The 21,461-nt window shown below is 36.1% G+C and overlaps 2 protein-coding genes and 1 long non-coding RNA gene across 8 annotated transcripts; 1 reads left to right on the forward strand and 2 right to left on the reverse strand.

The window, feature by feature from the left end:
• Positions 1 to 13: 13 nt before the first annotated feature.
• Positions 14 to 13,722, forward strand: LOC136778414 (mid1-interacting protein 1A). Of its 2 annotated transcripts, none has more exons than XM_066735232.1 (3): positions 14 to 622; positions 9,368 to 9,745; positions 10,038 to 13,722. In XM_066735232.1, the coding sequence occupies exons 1-3, from the start codon at positions 582 to 584 to the stop codon at positions 10,300 to 10,302; spliced, it is 684 nt and encodes a 227-aa protein (XP_066591329.1). In that variant the 5' UTR covers positions 14 to 581; the 3' UTR covers positions 10,303 to 13,722. The 2 variants fall into 2 exon arrangements, with proteins under 2 accessions (XP_066591329.1, XP_066591330.1); XM_066735233.1 differs by lacking the exon at positions 14 to 622 and adding an exon at positions 8,662 to 8,849.
• LOC136778416 (uncharacterized) lies at positions 623 to 7,538 on the reverse strand. 3 transcript variants are annotated; one of them, XR_010823419.1, is made up of 7 exons: positions 6,699 to 7,538; positions 5,030 to 5,356; positions 4,756 to 4,912; positions 1,683 to 1,918; positions 1,320 to 1,577; positions 862 to 1,152; positions 623 to 757 (listed from the first exon to the last, which is right to left on the reverse strand). It is a non-coding gene; the product is annotated as an uncharacterized lncRNA (long non-coding RNA). The 3 variants fall into 3 exon arrangements; XR_010823418.1 differs by having other exon boundaries at positions 5,575 to 7,538; XR_010823417.1 differs by having other exon boundaries at positions 5,030 to 7,538.
• pbl (epithelial cell transforming 2 pebble) lies at positions 13,186 to 21,454 on the reverse strand. 3 transcript variants are annotated; one of them, XR_010823416.1, is made up of 20 exons: positions 21,293 to 21,454; positions 20,874 to 21,218; positions 20,248 to 20,595; positions 19,509 to 19,719; positions 19,304 to 19,439; positions 19,025 to 19,234; positions 18,801 to 18,947; positions 18,016 to 18,642; positions 17,513 to 17,647; positions 17,189 to 17,438; positions 16,980 to 17,107; positions 16,448 to 16,844; positions 15,936 to 16,376; positions 15,712 to 15,866; positions 15,560 to 15,645; positions 15,387 to 15,425; positions 14,734 to 14,908; positions 14,451 to 14,477; positions 13,923 to 14,200; positions 13,192 to 13,320 (listed from the first exon to the last, which is right to left on the reverse strand). XR_010823416.1 is itself a non-coding variant. In XM_066735227.1 (19 exons), the coding sequence occupies exons 3-19, from the start codon at positions 20,312 to 20,314 to the stop codon at positions 13,278 to 13,280; spliced, it is 3,366 nt and encodes a 1,121-aa protein (XP_066591324.1). In that variant the 5' UTR covers positions 20,315 to 20,595; positions 20,874 to 21,218; positions 21,293 to 21,450; the 3' UTR covers positions 13,186 to 13,277. The 3 variants fall into 3 exon arrangements, 2 of the variants coding, with proteins under 2 accessions (XP_066591324.1, XP_066591325.1); XM_066735227.1 differs by lacking the exon at positions 14,451 to 14,477 and having other exon boundaries at positions 13,186 to 13,320; positions 14,082 to 14,200; positions 21,293 to 21,450; XM_066735228.1 differs by lacking the exons at positions 14,451 to 14,477; positions 15,387 to 15,425 and having other exon boundaries at positions 13,186 to 13,320; positions 14,082 to 14,200; positions 21,293 to 21,448.
• Between the last annotated feature and the right edge of the window lie 7 nt (positions 21,455 to 21,461).

The raw sequence follows: 21,461 nt of genomic DNA on the forward strand, positions 1-21,461 counted from the left end.
GACCGTGCGGCACACCTATCCGTCTTTCCGTCCATCCACGAAGAATGGTTTGAGTTTGTTGTACATCAGTCGAAGGTTCCTGAAAAATCTGAAGAATCATAGGAGAAACTAGACGAACTTCCGGTATAATAGCAGTGAAACGGAAGCCTACTTGCGGGAAATACGTTACGAGGAGGCAGCCGCTGAGACCGGGGAGAAAGGGGCGACCTAACCTCAACTGATCTGTGCGGGACACGAGGAAGAGAGAGGAGAACAAAGTCCTTTCCGACCCGGAATGGCTAATATAAATGATCTCGCCAAGCAGTACTCACTTTTCCAAAGCTACCAAACAACACTCTTGTAAGAGACTGCGGGGTGTGCAGTGTGCTTAACGCCCAATTTCCACTCGATTTCCATTTTGCCTCTGCATCTCTACCATCGTCCAACCTTCTCTTGGTGTGTCATCGAGTTCATAGGCTACTTTTGGAATTTCACACAATCCAAAGTATAATAAAGAACCTGAAACAGAATTACGCGAGTGACCTGTGTGCCGTGGTGAAAAGTCGAGTTTTCTGTTAGGAAAGGAAGAGAAGCAGACAAAGATGAATTACGGTGACCTTTCTACGAACGTGGACCCCAGCAGGTGAGCGCCCAATTCTCGCCGACCCAATTTCCCAGCAATTCTCGCTTTCGACCGACTCGTTAAACCGACGTTTCCCAATGTTGATTTAGCAATCATGCCTAAGAAATTTCTAGAGGATAATAATAAACCTCGTACCTGAAACGTTTACTTTTGCAAAATGAGTTTTGCTTGAATTCTAAGAGTACCTGGGCATAATTTAATGGCGTTGTATTGTTCTATTGTATTTACAAAGCTTTTACCTAAGGGACAATCCAAATTTTATGACAAGCTTTGATGCACAAATGTCTGGCGATAGAGAAAGTGGCGGTCGATACATTTCCATTCCTTATTATATTCCGTTATCGACTCTCCTCAGTACCGTTGCTAGTAGAAAGCTTCGTTTCCTTTTCCCTTTCCCTTTTCTTTGACAATTCGGCCACGCTTTTTGCTAGATTCCTCTTCATCTCCCTCTCCTGTTTCTCTCTTACCATTCGACTGCTGTATGTGTGTGTGTGTGTATGTTACTCAGACTCTTCTCTCATTCCGACTCACTAAAAATTCCAAGCTATTTTTAGAACACAACGCCGCTTTTCCTTTATTTCCGTCCATCTTCTTCATTTAAAATTAATTCTATATTCTAATTTTATGCCGAATCTCATTAATCGACTCGTATTTGTCCCATGCTTGTTTTGAAACCATTTCCAGTCAATCGACTAACCTTTTAGGATTCATCCAAAGTTTCTCATGAATCATTTTTCACATTGATGAAGAATTTCAAGTTTGCCGGATGCTAAATATTCAAGAATATTGATCGCTGGTCTACATATCCGTGCGAAAAACTTTCTCAATGAGAGTCAACGTTTAAGAATTGTTGGAACTACATATTCTCGACTCCCCGGAAATTTTGTCCTCCGTCATTAATTATTAACGTTTTACATCGATCACTTCGGATCATTCTCGATCTCGTATACTGTATCTGTTGGAATTAGAATCAAGTTGAAAAAAAGTCCAAACCCTGTGTATAGGGCAATTTTCTAGCTTTAGCCATCAAATATCGTTAAAGTTACAGAAGAATACAAACCCTGTATTCTGTGACTGTTACCGGCATCTTTGGATATCGTTAATGACAAAGCCGATATATCTGTAGATGTACAATTATCATAACACTCAGTAATACTTGTCGTTAACTACACTTTAAAGATACTGAGAATTGATTGTAAGAGATACAAAATAAGTCTAGAGTATTTTTCCTTGGAAATGTCGTCATGGAACGAAGAACAAACTGATCTTTTGTGGAAAATCCATGATTTTTTCTACCTAAAAAAACACAAATATGCATATTAATTGGAGATATTGCGAGTTAGGCTGAAATAACGTCTGTGGGACATGGATAGGTTATGGAAAGGAGGCAGGTTTTCTCTGGAACTCCGACGATCGTCGCGCGCAGCAAGATTCCTACTGCAGGACAGGACAGGAAACCTTACGCAATTTCAAGAATTACGTGTAAAACAAAACGAAACAGGTATCTCGCGTGAAAAGCCTACGGCTCACGATGATTAGGCAGAAATCGAGCTTGTTTCGTCAGACAACATTTGAACGATGAATTTCCTCCGAATCAATTGACAAATCCAGCTGCTGGACTTTGACGAAAATTCATGAATTTCTCTCCAACAATTATGTAGAATGACGCTTCTTATAACGTAAAAATTCATTCGTCTGTGCAATAATTCGGAGTGATATAAATTTTTTGCGTAAGACTTTTGAATGCAAATAGAAAACAGATTCGAAAAGTTCCTAAGGAAAAAATTGACACATCTTACTAGCTACGTGCATACCAAAACTGTGAAATTTAAGTAGGAACGTGCAGTAATGCATATACATATCACCAGCATTATCTATCGATAACTGATCATTTTTGGTAGACTTTCCCATAAACTTTCCTTGTACATGTATACAGAGTTACACACCCTCACTTTTTGCTGTCACTGTGGTATACTTGGTCCCTATAACCGATGAGATAATATTTTCTTACGCTATGCCTCTATATTCTCTGGGGTATGTTATGTGCCTTCTTCTGTATACACAGTTTCTTATACCTGCCTTGTGTATGAATACGAGATTTAATTACATATGAATCTTCATCTTCGATTATTCTTAGCTCGAGAAACGAGTCTCTCATTTTCAACGTAACAAATCATTGATACGAGGCGTAAGGAAAATCTGGCGTAGAATTCCAGGCAATTAATGGACAGTACGCGTGCGGGAATTTTTCAACAAGTAACCAGATTTAGGTGTTTTTATCGGTAAGGATTACTCACGGATTATGAAATAGTTTCGATCAGCGAAATTTGTCACATAATATTATACTCCGTGTACGGTCCGAGATTTTGTTACGGCAATTCGTTATTTCGAAATGCTGTAAACACACGTTGAGGGGGGGATAGAGAAAGGGAGAGGGGTTGTCGAATGGGAACGCAGAGCTACAGAGTATGTTTACATTTTTTCTTGCCCCCTGCAGGGGCAGATACAAGGAACGGATCCCCCGGAGAGTCAGGCAGAAGTTTCGTCAGATTGTTTTGCGTGGCCTTATCGTGCCATGTTTCATTCGCAATTGCGCCAATTTCAATTTCGTTCAGCCATCGCACTTAACTGGCGACCGGCCGGTTGTTTGGCCAAGCTAGCAACACGATTAAGAGATCGCTCATGCCAGACTTTCTACCAACAGCGGTCAAGTACGAAATCACTGGCATGTATTGCATTTTTATTTGCACCGAACAGAATTGGACCAGACCCTTTTGCAATACAATGCCGACTCCCTCAAACTGCTTGCAATCAAAACTTCATTAACAAAGAAACCTTCGTTCTACTTGACTCCTTACAAATACTTATTTTTAAATTCAACAATGGCTTCTTGTACTGAAGACACGATACAGTAGAACGCATTTACAAAATTTCTTTCGTCAGAATGTATGATTGGTAATAAAATGGTGATTATAAAATTTTTTTTCTGTTTGTATGTTTGTCTTTTTCTTATTATATCTAACTGAATTTTTCTGATAGAAAAACGGTCTTTGAGATTGTTTACCCTTGACAAAGGATCTTGAATGGAATCAGTGTGAAGCAATTAATTGGAGGAATTAATTGTTCAGATAACCACGTTTTGATAAAGATAAAACAGAAGCGAGGCACGCGTCGTGCTCGTGAATGATTTTGAGTATGCTGAATGTTCCAATTGAGATATTTTAATTAGCTAACGAGCTTGTGAATTAGGGTAACGACGTTGGTAAAGCTTGGAATTCTTGATTGGCTTCTTCATAGATAAATTAATGATTAATTGATGCCGGCCACTTCCGAGATTCACAGAAGCGTGATCAGCTCGTGCTTGGTGGGTAGATTGACAAATAATAAAAACTTTACCAGCGCCGCTTCTTCTATCTCTTACAAGATTATTTATATCTCTCCAACGTTTCCATTTGTATATATGTTCGATGACCAGACATTTTTTTCTACCTTTCCTTATCAGCAATTGGTAAGAGTGACAGCGGCACTTGAAAATTAAAATTATCGAACAGAAATACACCTTTATCGAACAAACGTTGGACTAAAGTTCTATTGCACTTGACGATAACGATTTATCGATGCATTTTAACAACTTTTCATTTCACTCAAGAAATCTACATATATGCGTCTTATTCAAATCAATACATAAATTGTTTCCTGTATTATTGAAACTATAAAACGTATCACACATTTCTAAAACATTGAATACTAACTAATCTATTCTACTGAAGTCACCCGCATCGTTATTATTTCACGCAAAATAAAAAAAACTGCACTTCGGTTGATCATATAAAATGATTGATTCTGGAATTTCCAGATACAGCATCGAGATACGCTTTTTTCTATAAGATAATAATAAGCTTGGACGAGTTGTGTCTGTTGATGTGCAGAATCGTTCTGTTTTCTTGAGGGAAGAATTGAAAACATTCTTTATGAACTGACTGGAGGGGGAAGAATTCTTATTGAGTTTGGGTGAGGATAAAGCCGCGCGTGTTGCTCGATTAATTGATAAGCTTCGAGAATTATCTAAATAGATGCCTGTCACGGTTTGCAATTACATTATCGTTGCCGGCAAGGTCGATTGTTTGGCTTACCCATCACGTCTCTGGATTGGAAAAATGCATCTCCTTTCAAAAGATAGTAGATAATCAGTTTCGGACAATTTTTATCTTGGAGTCGTGAAGCAATTTCTCAGCATAACAGAAATTCACATTGATCAGCTTTATCCGTTATCTTGGAAGGATTTTTAATCTGAAAGAACGAAGATTGCTTCGTAAATAGAGGTTAGGTTTGCTCGTACGCTTAGCTTTATTTGCATAACCTCAAAACAGATGTAGCAAATGTAGAGTACAATTGGAATTAACAAACCTTTGTGATTGTTTAAGCTGGTGCAATAAGATGGAGCAATCAAAGTTGTATTATTTTTGTTTTCTAACCTCAAATCTTAGTGGAGGAGTCTTAACTCCGGTAAAGAGCGCGAGTAAACCAAATATTGGTTAGATAACCTCGCAATTTCACGAAATCGGCATTAATTTATTCCAGTCATGCGATCGTGTAATGCTTGCTGCTTCTTCAAAAAGTTTTTCTTTGCCTCACCCTGTAGTATTCCCCTTGCGTCTCTTTTGTAGTAAATCTCTTCATTTTGAATTTGTAATCCGCGAACATTCCAGTATGACGGAAATCCCATGACAAAACCTCAAAGACAAAGAAAGCAATTCTTATTTGATGTGAATATCAATTACGGAAAAGCGTGATATTTTAAACAAACGTTAAACATTATTTTTAACTTTCGGCTATAGTAGCATTGGGCTGGAACATAACTTAGAATATTTATAACATTTTAAATTTAAAACCTTTTGCTTAAAATATGTTTCAAAATACCTCAAGTGATTGTATAATTAGAACATTAGTACCTGTCCCTTCTTTTTCATCTTCTTGTGTAAAAAGTAAGAAAACACTTCCAGATTGATGCATTGCATTAAATTGAAAATGCTAGGTTAGATTAATCCAAGTGCAATAAATTCGTAACTCGAATGCAGTGTGTAGTTGAGGGTTAAGGTTAGGAAGGTCTGAAGGTATGCCATCACTGCCATCCCTAACAGAAAACTAGACTAAAAGGCGATTTAAGGTCAGCTGTTAGAGGTCCAGTGAGTAATGGGGATATACGCTTGAGCCTAGATCGACAAAATAGTGTCAGCTTTAGCCATCCTGTTAAATAAAAGTTGAAATATTAGACCTGTGTTCGAACATTACGGAAAACTCGGAAAAACAGTTCGCAAAACGGTCGTCTCTCTGCTGTGGTTTAATTTCAGGTTCTGCACATAAATGTGTCAGTTCCATGAACGGTTTTCTGTGGTTTGGAACAAGACCTATTAAGTCCTTGTTTTTGTTATATGTGCAGTTATGAATGATCGTAAAATAATCCAATTATCTCCAAATGATAGGAAATAGTAAATTTCACGTAGGACTTCTTTGTAACTTATTTTCATTCACACTCAGAAGTCTTCAAGAATAGCTAACACTTTTAGCTACCGAGATAAATGAATTTTTACGTTTATACTTTGGGAAAAATTGAATGTAAATTATATATAAACATTTAGTGATGATAAATTTAAGACATTCCTCAGAGTTAGAAAATAGAAATACCTTTATCTCGCCGCTGCTATATGAAATATTAACTTTAAGCGAACTTGTAGAATGCATATACAAAGGAGTTTCCAAAAAATCCTATAAAATCATTAATATGTATACAATTTATGGAAAAAAACATTCGCTTACGTCTATGCTTTGAGCGTCTTAAGTGCCTCACTCTGTATAATAGGTAAATAAATGGAATATAGGAAGAAGTAGAAGGAAGGGGTATGTAGATATAAGGAGAAAGAGTGAGTAAGATGTTCAAGACCTTAGAAAATATTCGCGTGGAATAACGCGCAAATTCCGTTTACGTCACAAGTTACGCGAGAGACATGACGCTTACGATATTTACCGATGCAAATCCGCTTGTGATTAGCACACACGAGAAAGGTTAAAAACTTACCTGGTATCCTCGAATTGCGCGGAAATTGTTGAACTTTGCCCGTCGATTCTTGTCGACCATTTTCAATAGACTTCTACAAACGCTATTGGCTATTGGAGAGGGGAGTGGGGGAAAGGGAAGCGTTCGTAAATTCATGCGTTCGTCAATTGGCATCGCTCGCCTCTCACCTCAGTTCTTTTGGACTTTGAACGGACCTGCCATGGATATTATATACATAAATACAAAACGTAGCACGAGCCTCGAGGACAATTTCCGTCTCAATCTCTTCTCACCGGAGTTTCCATCCGTCCGAATCGCGATCTACTTGTTATTCGAACGCTCAAACAATACCACCCCCACCATCAGTCACTCGAAAGACCTGCGTAAACGCCATTGGTCGATTTGAAAAAGACCGTTACGGAAGGACATTGGATATTAATTTTTACCGACTTTTTCTACTTTAACATATTTGATGCGTTTTTTCATTCTTTGACTTTGAAGAGGGAGAGAAAAAAATGCCGTTAGGCTAGACAGAACGTCGATTATAGTATTTTATAGAGAATTTTGATCGATGGCCGTTTTAATATTCCCTCGTAAAGATGATTAAGGCATTTTGTAGAATGCTTTCGCGTAGTACTCAGAGGTCACACTTCCTAGATCCCGAGAGCACACAGGATTATTTAAATGTAATTAAACGGCCTCTGGTCGTTAACTCTAGCCGAATAATAAGAAGCAGTTAAAGCTGATTTACATGGACACTCCATAATCCAAAAGGTCAACGATTGTTTGGCTACAAAGTAGGGATCGTTTCACCTTGCTCGCCATTGTTCCGTGTTTCCAGCCAAATCAAGAAAGAACTGACTAACAAACTCTACGAAAAGCCCATTGGAATTTTCCTCTATTTGAGGTTTAGAAGTTTCGCGAGAAACGAGTTAGTGGGGGGGGGGGGGGTAGGAGGAATACTTGCGTATGAGTTTAGGCGATTATCGATAAGTTATAGTGGTTAGGTTGGGAAAGGGTTGGGGGGGGGGGGATAACGAGCGATTTTCCACGCGAGATGGAAATGACGTCAGCGGCCGGTGAAGGAGTGAGAAGATTAACCGTCTGACAACGGAAGACGGTAAATAAATAAGTCAGAAGGGGAAAGAAAATGAGAGGGCAAAGGTTGAACCGGAACATGCAACCTGAACACACATAATCGGCAGCCATTTTTCTTTCTTCAAATTCTTTCTTTTTGCTAACTTATATTTTTTTACTATTTCCTGTAAATCACCCTTATCACGCAAAACACTTTTTTTTTTCAAGAATTTCGCGAATTCCTCTCCCGACGTACATGCTTTTTTACTAATTAATTTTCAATAAGTTTTCCATCTCATTAATTCGTTTCGTTTAAACGAACCTCAGTGATATTTTTAAGTTATTTTAGAAAGAAAAAAATTATACCCCCCATTGCCATCACGTCTGTTTAGTTGTAAACTGAGCTCTGTCCGGAATTCCATGAATTGTTCTTTAGAAATTAACGATATTGTTAGCGCTTCTCGTATCTTTAATGAGCCTAATTTCATTGTTCGGTTTTTTCGGTCTCTTAATGAGCAAAATTTCGTTATTTGTTTTTCTTTAACGAGCTATGCAACTATTTTAAAATTATTATCAATACCTCTTGAGAAACAGTCTCAAGGTACAAATAAACATATCCTCTCCGCTCTTCACTCCGACGAAACCCCTCCCCCCTCCCTACGTGTCATTTCCCCTTCGAAGGCATTGAAATTCTTGACCGATTTTTCGAGGAAAAACAAACTCGAGTGTACATATTGGGATTAACAAATGCAAAAATTGGATCCGGGGTGGGAAAAAAGTTGGTTGGGGTCAATCTGAACTTTGCATGGCAAATAGGGCCCTCGCATATTCATACTTATCCACTTCCCCTCCCTTGTACTCTTCCGTCTTGTCTTTTCTTACATACTGAAGAATCTAGCTTCGATAAAGCTTTCGACCAGACCATCGCCAAATCTCAAACTGAGCGGTCGACTGTTTCCTCCTTTTCTTCCCAGTTTCCCACTTCTCTCTCTTTCTTTCCCTCTCTTTCTAACTTTCTCTTTCTCTCCTTTAAACTCCACGAGTTTTCTTCAAACTTTTGAAAAGTCTCAAACGCTACACAATGCTGCGCACTGGGTAATATTTTCGCACATTTCTAACTCCTTCTGTTGAATCTTTGAGTCACCATGGTTCAGCTGCTATTTCTTATTATTTTTTACAATCCAATATAATTGTTAACAATTCGCACCTTGGAAAGTGATGTGTGCTTAACCAACATAACCTTACCAGTGAAGTTGCAACAGAGTGTACTACTCTTTCCAGTGTTGCCAGTCAATGTTTACTTTAAGCTGTGGCTTCACTAACTCCGTATTTTCGATCAATTCGATCGTACAAAGTTTTAAATATAGTGGTTACTGAAATAAAGTTTTCTTCAAAAATTTCGACTTGGTGCGAACAAAGTTTTAGACTGGGATACATGCAGGCTATGTTGTTTACCTTTTTTCCCCGGAATAGTAGTTCTTTTGGACCGAGCACAATATGAATTCTAAAATTCTTTTGTTTATATTTTTGAGCAGTTAATAAATGTGTGCGTTAGGAAATCGCGTGTTTCAGTTTTAAATAAAAGTTTCAAATATTCTTTTGTAAAATTACAGGGCAAGTATGCGAAGGATCGCACGTCATGATGAACCAGAATTCAGTAACGCTTCGATTCTGAACTCGATGGAGAAGTTCGTGAGGACCGTGAGTGAGATGGAGGAAACTATTTTGATACCGAGTCGCCTGTTGGATTTGTCCGTGGGTGATTCGGCTGACACGGTGTACCTGAAGAGCAAGAACGGTCCGAGCGTGAAGGACTCGATGGCGAATACGGATCTCTACCGACTTTACAACATCATCAACCAAATGAAAACCGAACTGCTCTGGTCCCAAGAACCCACCATGGAACAAGATCTCGAAGACCACAATCAAAAACCACTCTCCATCTCCGGTTCTGTGACCTCGGAATGCAGCGCCCGGCTTGGACACGCAAGGTCATTTGAAAAATCAACATTTAATTCTCACAAAAATTCGTCTCAAATTTATCGCCCAAGCACCATAACAAGGCATTAGTAATTAATATAAGCTATGAAGTAACCTTTTAATTGCCTAGTAAATTTGGAATTAGAGTTTGTGAAACGGAACCGTATAATCCTTCTTTATGGTTTAACTGCTCGTTTAACTTGATCTTGCGTCACCTTTGGAAACAGTTAAGGATAATACGCGATTTAGATTAATTTTCGAAATTTTGGGGAACCGAGAATGATTGAGATATTTTATTTTTAGATGCCCGAGTACAACATCGATACAGAGTATTCACAGCGTGCAAAGCGCCTCGTCCATAGTGTCGAGTTCCTCTGATTCGGATTCTGATACCGGATTGGAGAATGATTCGGGATTGGAGACGGAGGACCCTGATCGATTGGCCATTATAGCTGCTGAGAACTTCAGACGCCATCTACGTGGCTTGCACCGAAGCATAAACCGGATGACGGAGGCTGCGCAGTACCTGACGCTGCGGTATCAAGCGGATGTGGGGGACCAGGTGTGATCACAGGAAACCCCCAAATTAGATTCAGGCGAATCATCGCGCCTGAAGGACGCCAGGCTTTGGTTGATTCTCGTCAAAATTTTCCAAGTCCCTCCACAGGTCTTCCGGTGCTAGCCAAGATCTTCAAACTTCTGGAAAATGTATACCCGTGGGTTACGTTGGTGATCCAGTTTATGTTAAGCGTGGTCATCTGAAGTTCTCTGGCTAGACTCGAGGCGAATCATCGCGACAGTCTTAGAATGATTCTCGTTCAAATTGCTGTGGACTTTATCCAAAGACCTCACCTGGGACCACTAAGATATTTCGCTTCTTCTAGTATCTTCAAACTTATAAAAACTCTACCCAGGCCATTGGGGATATATTCTTAAAAGTCCAGGTGTGGCTTCTGGAAGTCCCCTAGATCCCAAGAAGCAAAATTATTCATAATGACGTCAATGTGTTCTGATTTATGGTTGTTTTGACGTCATTACAACTGACTTTGCTACTTGAAAGTGAATCCGAGACAAATTATTGCTTATAAAAGACGTCAGTCTTTGATTGACTTATAAAAATTCACCTAGTTCTCCTTCGAATTTTTTGGAGGTAGCTAAATTTTTAACATCGTCCTCGATTTCAATAAGAGGCTTCATTTGGGATCGCAGAGGTCAATGCTCTTCATTTAGAATCACTAAACTCTAGAATCTTCTGCAAAAATTTAATTCAAAGTTTATATTCTTAAAAATCCTAAATTAAGTCAATGGTTCACCAACGTGACCTAAGTTAGCGCAATAGCCTCATATTGAAAACACATTTGTAAGAACCCTTGAAAAACATCTCATTTTTTATTTCCCAATGTGGCCTTGGTTAACAAAATTGTTTGATTGGCGAAACGTCGACCGGAACCTTACTTGGAATGATATATATATATATATATATATATATATGTTACGCGAGAGGAGAAAGTTTCATTCGTTTAGGATCCAACGATTAGATTTTCCCAGTCTGAATTTCCTCTATAACAATTTTTCTTTACATTCTCCACTCGCACATTTGCAATTTTAATTGTTATCCCGTATGGAAGTTTTTATTACACTGTAACGTCTCTTATATTATCTTTCCCATTGACAGTAATTGGATACACGTGTATGTATATATATGTGTGTATGTTAAGCGGATTATTACGCAAGCAGAAGACCTTTCGCGTCCTCCAGTCGCAATGATAAAATGGAATCGAGCTTAAAAAAGAAATCCCAACTAGTCTAAAGCTTAAAATACACCTCATGATTTAGATTTGACTCTGGATCTATTCTTTTTACCAAAATTTTCACCAGTCTTCTACATTTTATCATTACTAATATTATTATTGCTGTTAATTTTCTCTTTTTTAAGTTCGAAATTTTGTTGTTGATCATTCCTTCCTGGCACGATCAACATATATACTGTACATAGACATGTAGTAATGTTAATATTTATTTAAAGATCCGTATAAAAAAGGGAATATCGTATTCGTAAAAGGTATCCGTTAAAGTTGCGTCTACTGCCAACAAAAAGAAGAATTTATCCGTGACTCGAATTTAATTTTGACCTTTAATTGAAGCAAAAGCATATGCAAACTCGCTGAAACTATTGATAAAAAAAGATGGAAAAAAATAGCTAGAGAAAGGAAGAAAATTGGATAATTGGAAAACAAGAAATGGCGAGATACAGGCGGAGCAAGAAAAAGAAGACATAATGTTATTATAATAACTTCAAATTTTTGTCTGATTTCCTTTCTTCTTTTATATCTCATATATATCATATAATAATATACGATTATAACTTTTTTTAAATACCAAATGTAAGAGCAATAATATTATTTAAGGGTTAATTTAAAGATTTATATTTATTTTAATGTTTACTTTAAAGCTTAGATTTATTTATTTTATCGATTATTTAAATGTTATTCATATGATTAATTTCTTTTGCAGTAAGCGCAACTTTTCAACGTTGTGTAAATGCACATATTACTCTTCTATTCAGAGACAAGCAGGAGGCTTGTTGCAAGTCAAATGGGAGATACGTGCAAAACATGAGAATTTCTCGTTTGATGAATTCAATCGTTAAATTTTTCGTGTGTACATAAAACGTGTAAATTATATGAATACTTTATACATAGCCATGCGCAATGGCGATTCTTATTCAAAAATTGTCGGAAATGGACCCTTGATCGCCTATACCGAAACATACATACGCAATTCATTCTAATTAGGAATAAGATTAGAATATTCAGAACAAAAGCGCACGTATGTTTGACTTTTATCTTGATTGTAGCCTCTGACGAGATAATTCTTCAAGATTTAATTTTTTCATTTGCGGAGCAAAATAAGAAAAATCTGTATTATTATATTGGAGATGGAAGTTTCTTTTATTTTTATTTTCTAAAATGTAATTTAATAAAAGTTGTACAGATAATAGTATGCGGATTTTGATAATAAGAAGCACAGTATATGGTTAATGCAAATCGATTGTTAGTCAGACGTTTTGTCGTGACCTACCTGAATTTTTCAGTGTCTTGTGCTTTTTTTGTAACTGAATAGAAACAGAAAGAAGCAAACAACTTATTTGAAATTATTTATTCATCTGTCATTCGCACGTAGTTCATTTTTTTCTTTACAGCATGCTTTATAATATATAAACAATTACTTGGGTAAAAACTATTAATATTCAAGAAATATTTCGCGTTTGTTATAAAAACTCGCCACATTTCTCACTCATCGTTTTGTAACACTAATTACATATGTATATATAATATAGATACTGGAAATGTGATTTAAAGATCCAACTCAAGTAAGTTTCTGATTATTGTCAAAAGTGAAAGTTCATTGAAATATTAAAAAAATTCGTGTATTACATTATACTTTGATATGTCCTTCTTTGTCCGGAGCTTTATGTGTCCGTTGATTTATGTATTTTGCAGACTGCTCTAAAAAGATAAGGCCACTTTTTGTTTATCCCCTTTAGTTCTCCGTTCTCTCCTGCAGGACCTCTTCCGAATAATTTCTGAGAATCAAAGGACAAATTAATAAATACTTCAAGGCGAGATAAATCGAGAAAATGGAAAAAACACTAGCAGAAAATTCGATTGCTCAATCGTTACAGCGAAACTTAGATAATCTAGAAATTATCGGAGTAACTGTAATTATTATTAGTCGCTTGATGATTAAATATTGAAAATTGGCTTTTATGCCTGGATTTTACACTTTTACACGATTTTCCAATGTGTAAAATGATTGATGTAATTTCTTCAGGTATTGTGCGTGCATCATATTGCATTTGATTGTCAGTTCTAATGATTAGCGAGATATAAATTATTGTGGGTGAAACATGCAAATGAATGATAGCCAAAGTAATGATGAAAAAAATGTATTTCAAAGCTTTAATAATAAAAAAAATATACAGCGATTTCGTCGAGCTTTCTTTACGTGCAATGATATTCTTTTTATCACTAACGAATTATGCGCTTTCATTAATTTTTAAGACTTCCTGTTATATTACAAAAATATTTATATATATTTATATATATATTTATCTAACGCATATTAATTAAATAATGGCGAATTAGATTAAATAAAGAAGCGTAATGATATTTATAATAAGTCTACCTGAGAAACAGAAGGAAAGGCTTAAAAAAGGAGAATTGAGATTGAGAAGGCCAGTTATTAATGGGATTTAACATGAAGTAGTATAAAATGTAGGCCTTCTTTTTCGAAGTAAAATTGAATAGGAGTAGGTACAGATCCTTTTTGTACAGTAACTACAACCTTCGCAATGAAGCCATACTAAGGGAACCGCACTTTGCTTTTCGAGTTGGTTGAACTGACATTGGTGCCACTAGGACATCCCCTCTTGTTGGTGAACTCGAACCACCATTCCCGAGTTCCTACGAATAAGAAATAGACCTTCCTAAATTTTGTTAAGTATGAGTTGAGTTATAAAGCTTCAAAGCTATTTAACGGATCTATTTAACTTTGTTTACAAAAATGACAACCGTAATTCTGTAAACATAAACTTTCCTTTATTCTAGGGATGAAATCGAAATCCTATAATGAATAGTAAATACACCGAGAAAGATTTTGTTTGATTGTAAAAATAAAATTGATGCAGTATTTTCTTTGGACAGAGACACTTACTTTTGCTCCCAACTCTCATCGTCCAATCTTGTCAAAATAACAACATAATAATTATTAAATTATCTCTTATTAATTATTAATAACTATGATAATATTTTCTGTGAGAGCACATTATTCTCATTATGAACGAAAAGCTTCGGTTATTTTAATCTGTCGATGGAGAGAATAAGTAAAAAATAGTATTTCACAGATTATTTTTATCAGAGTAGTAATAAAAATGGCAATACTTTACTATGACTGTGAATTAGTATAAAAAGCATTAAGATTTAAAAAATGAACTAACGTTGATATTATTGCAGCTGGCCAATCGCATTTGCGCAAGCTGCTGGCTTGCCGGGGTGAGACTGTTTGTGGATCCGAATGGTGACATCATTGTGGACATCGCCCTTTTCAATTTACTCGGCGTCTTATTAAAACTAAACGCTCGACCAACTTTCATTCTCGTTCTCGATGCAAACCTAAAAACAATGATCTCTCACTAATATTTATTGATCACGGAAAGCAATCGTTGAAAAGTCTGTGTGCAAACTTTTAGTAAAATTCTGTGGTTACAGATTTAATAAAAAAAAAGAGTTGAATTAAAGAAACCCAAAAATAATTCATGATAAAAATGGTTCATGCAACATTTGGTGAAATCTGGACACACAAAATAATAACATAGAATAGATGATATAGTCAGTTCGTAAGGGGAAAAAAAGATTGATGAGATAAAGATGATTAGGTGGATTTTCTAGATGGGTCGCAAGAATGACTTTAATAGTAGATAAATGGGGAAGTTGGTCTGACGAGCGGGGATTACTGTCGGTTAAGGCGTGAAAGCTAGGCGAAGGAGGATGTTAAGTCAATAAAAAGAAACGTAATCAGTCTGGTGCGAGAACTGACGGTAATGGGACATGTAACGTGGTTTCACACATGCTATTGAGTAGGAACACATACGGGTCCATATACTCCAGGTAAAAATTATGAAATAGGCTCCTGCAAGGAAACGATCACTCATTACTTTATCGTAACATACCAGTCCATTCATTTACTAATAAACCTAACTTATCTATTTAAATTTTTCTCTATCTCTATATTAAACGATAACTTAGAATTTTTCGTCAACTTACTTAAATGCTTTACTTAAAGTTCCTAAGGCTACATCGCTAGTATCGATTTCGAGCTGGTGCGAGTCAAGACTGATCAGAAAAGTGTCCTGAAACAAAAAAAGTACAGGAGCAGTTGCATTTTTCATGCCTTGATTCTTGAATAAAAACTTTACCGCATCCGCTTTACAGACAGTATTCGCCATTTGTCGACAGAGAGTTCGTAAGTAATTAGCTTTATTTACTTCTTCGTCAATAATCGTAAACGAAAATAGTTTTTCTTTCAGCTCCTGATTACTTCGCACCATCAGAGCAAAGACTTTATGGCACTCTGACATGGAAAGAAAATTATTGACTGATGAAATAGAGTATTTTATCGAAATAAAACATTGATTCTTACCATCAGTCTCTCGAATATCTACAACTTTCTTAATAGTGCTGAGTGACAGCATTTTGATGTGCTTGTAAGGTTTTCCTTGGCCAAGCTTACCAGAGGCTAGTCCATTTGCAGTATTGGGACTTTTCAACGTATTAAAAGCTTTTGACCTCTTTTTACAAATTTCTAGAGTATCGGTAAAAAGAAACAAAACCAAATGATCTCCTCGACCACTCAAGACTTCACTAAGTTCCATCACCTCGCATTTGCCTATGAAAGATCTGTGAGAAGACACTAAGTGGGGCGGACAGTTGTCTATTTCGTTGAAGATGTCGAACATCACCAACTGGCCTTCCGTTTTACGTTTGTCTTCATTAATATAAGTCATGACTTCCTTAATACTGCTTATCGATAATTCTAAGGCACTGTGATCTGGATTATTTTTGCTCGTATGCTTCAAGATATCTAAAAAAAAAAAATCCTGAAAAATCTTATAAGACAGTATAACATCCACCACATCCTCATGTCTTACTTACCGTTTAATAATAAACTAATACTGGGTAACCTTTGTACTGGTTTTATTAGAAGCTCTTTCAAGCTTTGCCTACCACATTCAGGTTTCGTCTGGCAAATTTTGAGAAAGGCGTGAAATCTGGGCTTATTCTGGTCGCACTGATCTAACATTTCTTTTGTGTTCTCGAAAAAATTCACATAGGGTGGGTACGCCTTTACTAAATCAGGTGCGAATTTCAAAAAAATATTCCCTATGCTAATGTCCTCCGTCCAATGTGCTGAACTGTAACGGAGCTCCTCCAGCATCTTTTTATGCACTTCGTAGATCGGTGGAAAATTTCCAAATATAATCTTCGCTTCTGTACTATTCAGTAGCTCTCCACTAGTTTCTATTAGACCTTCCAGGGGCGACTTAAATAACTGTGAATTATGCGATTGGATTAGTTTCGGTCATTACGCAATCAAGTTATTATTGCAAAGAATGAAATGAGAATAACACGATAAAAACATCAAGTTACTTTCCACTTATGCAAGACAATCCATTTAGATGCTTACCGTCATTATCGTACTGAGAATCCCCACGTAATTCGATTCAGTTTGTACTAATTCTAAGAAAACCTGGTGCCGAGGAGAGAGGTTTTTTCTCACTGACTCTGGACCAACAGCCTTTACTTCCGGAATATCTGTCAAATTTATTCAATTTTGTTTAAATATTGTGTTTGTCTCATGGAGAGTTTTAATTTTATTTTTATAGATCTTATAACCTTCTAGAAGTTGCTTATCCGGACTGGCAGTACAATCGAGGAAACTTCCGCTAACACTAAGATGGCCAGCATCGCTGATACTCGAACGTCTTTTATGCACTGCTGGAGAATCCGTGCCATTTTGAACTAAACTGGACAGCGTTTCTGCCAAACGCTTACGTTTTCTCCTTGTAGATGCTGTTGTTGGAGTGGATGCTTGCTGACTGTCTCTTCTGGCTGAGGCTGATGGTGATAATAAAGATTCTAAATACTGAAAATACACAATTCTTTTTATGTAATTAATTTTTATACCAATTATTCAAGCAGATAAAAATCAATACTCACGTCCTCGAACAAATATTCCTTTTCATCGGCAGCACCTTCATTTTGCACAGATGTCCAAAACCATTCAGCTTTGACTATATGTGCTCTCATAGAGGCAAGATCTGGCAATGTATTTACATTGGATTCGTCAACAACCTATGAAAAAAAATCTATTGTTATTTTTAAATTGTTGATGAATTTGCTTAAATCAACTCCGAACGGACGAACAAATATCATCTATTAAACCACGGAGACCAGTGGTGATAGGATCTCTAGAATTTTGATAGGAATTATTACAAGGTTGATATACTAAGGACAGTTAAATCTAAAAACCTAGTTTGCTCGTAAATTTTTCTTAGCCGTATTTTCCTCCCTATATACCCGTATTTTCCTTTTCCGATAACCCATATTTTTCACTTTTCCTTCGTTTGTTTCTGTTTATCAACAGCTTCAAGTAAATCAAACATAAATATGTATTTTCATGCAAGGACTTCGACAGTTGGACGTAAAATTTAGAAAGATACCCCTGAAAATTGTTCCTCCAATTGTTCCTCTGATTGGTACTCTATGGAAGTTGTTGAAAGGGTGCGTTTTCTGCATTGGCACGAACTCTTAGGGCTTTCTTTGGTCAAGTGCATTTTCGAAACTACGAGGGGCTTTACTGAATCGATTGGGTCTTGAGAAATTTTTATGGAAAGCGACATATCAATTCCCGAATCAGTCAAAATTGAAGATTCCACTGTTTCATAATCTGCTATACTTTGGTTATCCAAATTATTGCTACCCGTAAAACTATGATTAACATTCTTTAAATAATTCTGCTCGATCGACGGGCAATAGGAAATTTCTTCCAAATTTATGTAATTATTGAAACTGTCAAAAGATTTAATATTACAATTAAGAACTGGATATTCTTTTTTGCTCTCACATGGAAAGGTTTTATAATTGAATATGGAGTTATAACAATTTAAAAAACTCTCATATGAGTGATGCTTATTGGTCACGCATTTTACAGGAATGCTATTGGTGTAAGGATCATAAAAGATAAAAGGAATTATGATAGATTTTTTGAAACGATCAAAAATGGCATTTGACGAAATTTTCAATCTTTTTTCGGGTTTCTTGGAGTGACCTGCTCTCTTGTCCGTCACCTATAAAAGTAGCGAATAAAATAGAAAAAAAAAAAAGAAATGCATAGGATAGAAGTAGTTAATAAATGTACATCAATTTCTAGAGTTGCATTAATTAGGGAAAAAGCGATATAATATGAAATTAGAAAAAAAGTTACATGCAACTCTGGCAAGCTTACCACATGAGTACAGTTAGGGTCATCGAGTTCTGTAGCCTCCCCTCCTTGTTGCTGTAAAACTTCACACATGTGTCTCTTTTCTTCATCAGGAAAACCATAAAAACACACCCTTGCCCCAAAAAATGGTTTTAATCTACTTTTTGCCATCTATAAATATTATAAACCTTAAAAAGTTTTCTTCAAATTAAAATAATTAATTGGGAGAAAAAGTAACTTTTCTTTACCATATCCTCATTATGTGCATAACATTTAATATCGTGCCTATTTTCCCATAAAGCACTAATCCAATCCATAGACATGATTGGTACCCTAAAGGTAACTGCATACCTATACTTATCTCCGCCACAACAATTGGCGATAAGATGTGTCACTTTAGCTCCCATCTCTTTTCTTATACTTCCACCCATACTATGAATCATGTTGATAAGTTTTGTCTAAAAAAAAAGGATAGTTAAAGATAAATATTTCCAATATTTTAATGAAAATAAATTTAAAAAACTTACAAGTTCGTCCTTTTTTCTAAATCCAGTAAATACGATTACAGATCCTACCATGGCTTGTGTATACAATGGTCTACTAATACTAGGCAAGGACTCTCTTTTTTCAACCAGCTGCAGTAAGGCAGTAGGACCTAATATTCTAAGAAATAAAATAACCAAATAAATTTTTTATAAATATGGAGCATCTAACTGCAAAACCTTTACATACCTATGCGCACTTTTGTGAAGGACATCATATTCAGGACCCTCAAATTCTTGTAAAATAAAATAGGTACAATACGCAGTATCATCTATATATTCCATTCCAGTTTTAGATTTCAATACTGGTACGCTAAATTGCTGTGCAGCAGCACCTAGCATAGGATCATCGCAGGTTACTCCAACAAAACATATCCTCTTCTTTCTCGGTATGATTAGAGCTGTACAAGAACAAGCAATAACATTTAATCACAATGATACTGAGAGATAAAGCATAATTATCTTCAAGGAAACCAATCACAGATTTTCTAAATGAATTATTTATAGTTATTTTTGTCCCTGATATACTTTCAGTTGTTTATAAAGTAAACAAAGAATGTTAAACTTATTTACTCCACTGGAATATTAATAATCATTTTTGGTTAAGAAGGATGACATCATATTTATAAGGTGATTGTGGAGAAAAGTTCAAGGCCATTACTGTCAAGAGGTGGCAAAAAGCTCAACGATAGATTATTAATACTAGGATGCTGGTTTTCAAGATTCATATAACACAACTGACTAGGCTAACTGACAGTTGGAAATGAAAGCTGTTTCTTTCTCTGTTTTTTGTTTTCAAGTATAAGTGATATTGGGGGGTTATATTATATATTACTTAGGCAAATGAGGGAAAAAGAAAATAGTCCTAGGATAGGTAAAGCAATTGGAAGGATTTAGCTATAAAGAGCTTTTTCGGATCCGAGACTTACGCTCGTTCCTGACCACCTCTTCACTATTTATATCACTAGTACTGCTGTGAACGCTTTGCTCTTCCATTTTGGATGTACGTTACAACATTGATCCACCCGAAATTGTTTCTCGCAGTGTTCGTGCGTTCGCGGACTTTCCTTGCTCGGCATCCAAGAGCACCTCATGGATTTCCACGATCACTTAAAGTCCATCGCGAGATCATCCAAATATTCGCCTGCCAAATATTTTTCACTTCTTGCAGATCCTCTCACAAATATTCAGATTCAATCAAAAACCATCGCACACGCACTTGTCTGCAGCGATGCTAACCTTCCAAACATCAATTCCCCAACATTAATAACGACTTCCTAAAATTCCCCAAGAATATTAATTCAACCAAATTGTTTACTACAAAATATATAAGTAAAAAATTATTTATGTTTTTATTTTTAAATACAATATAAAACCCGTATAAAAAAAGGCATTAATAATCAAAGTAAAATATGAATTATTTGTAAAAAACATTATTATAGTTTTTTCCCCTATTACTCATTATATTTTTAGATCTTATGCCATCGATAACTTCAGTGCCTCTCTTGTCCCGTTTTCTTGTGTTTACTCAATTGATAAGACTTATAAAAAATACCTTTCATTTTAATCAAACTGAGGTTGCATCGTTGCATATACATATACAGAAATTTATCTTATTGAAATCGCTACGTTCACAGATCGTTCCATTTTTTCCTATTCTATCATTTTTTAAGTTCTTTACTCGCAGTCAGTTGCGTAAATCACCTTCTGCAGTTCCAGTGCCTTCCAGCAGTTCCAGCAATTCCAGCGCGGGAAACATGCGAGAAATAATGTCATTGGTTGATAGTTCCTCCTGTCATTTCTCTTTACACCCAATAGAAGTCGAAAGTTACGCCCACCGTATCAATAATTTTTTATATTTTATTCTCGAAAAACATATAAAGAGCCAGCTATATTAATCCTTGAACCAAATTTAAAATCCTTAAATGCTTATTTTTCATAAAATTAATTTTTTTATAATTTAAAAATATTTACCTTAATCAGTTATGCTCGACTATTGTCCGTATTTGATTGGCTGGCTGGATATTTGAAAAGAAGGGGAGGCGCTCTTCATTTGAGACTTTAAGCAGCGAAGTTTCGGCCAATCAGGGAGCAGCATCATAAGAAAAGGCCTCGCTCGCACTAGGCTAGTTTTTTGTAGGTT

Source organism: Prorops nasuta, unplaced genomic scaffold (genome assembly GCF_024137725.1).
Source record: "Prorops nasuta isolate Cenicafe-Biocafe unplaced genomic scaffold, Cenicafe_Pnas_1.2 PNAS00014, whole genome shotgun sequence".
Lineage (NCBI taxonomy): Eukaryota > Metazoa > Arthropoda > Insecta > Hymenoptera > Bethylidae > Prorops > Prorops nasuta.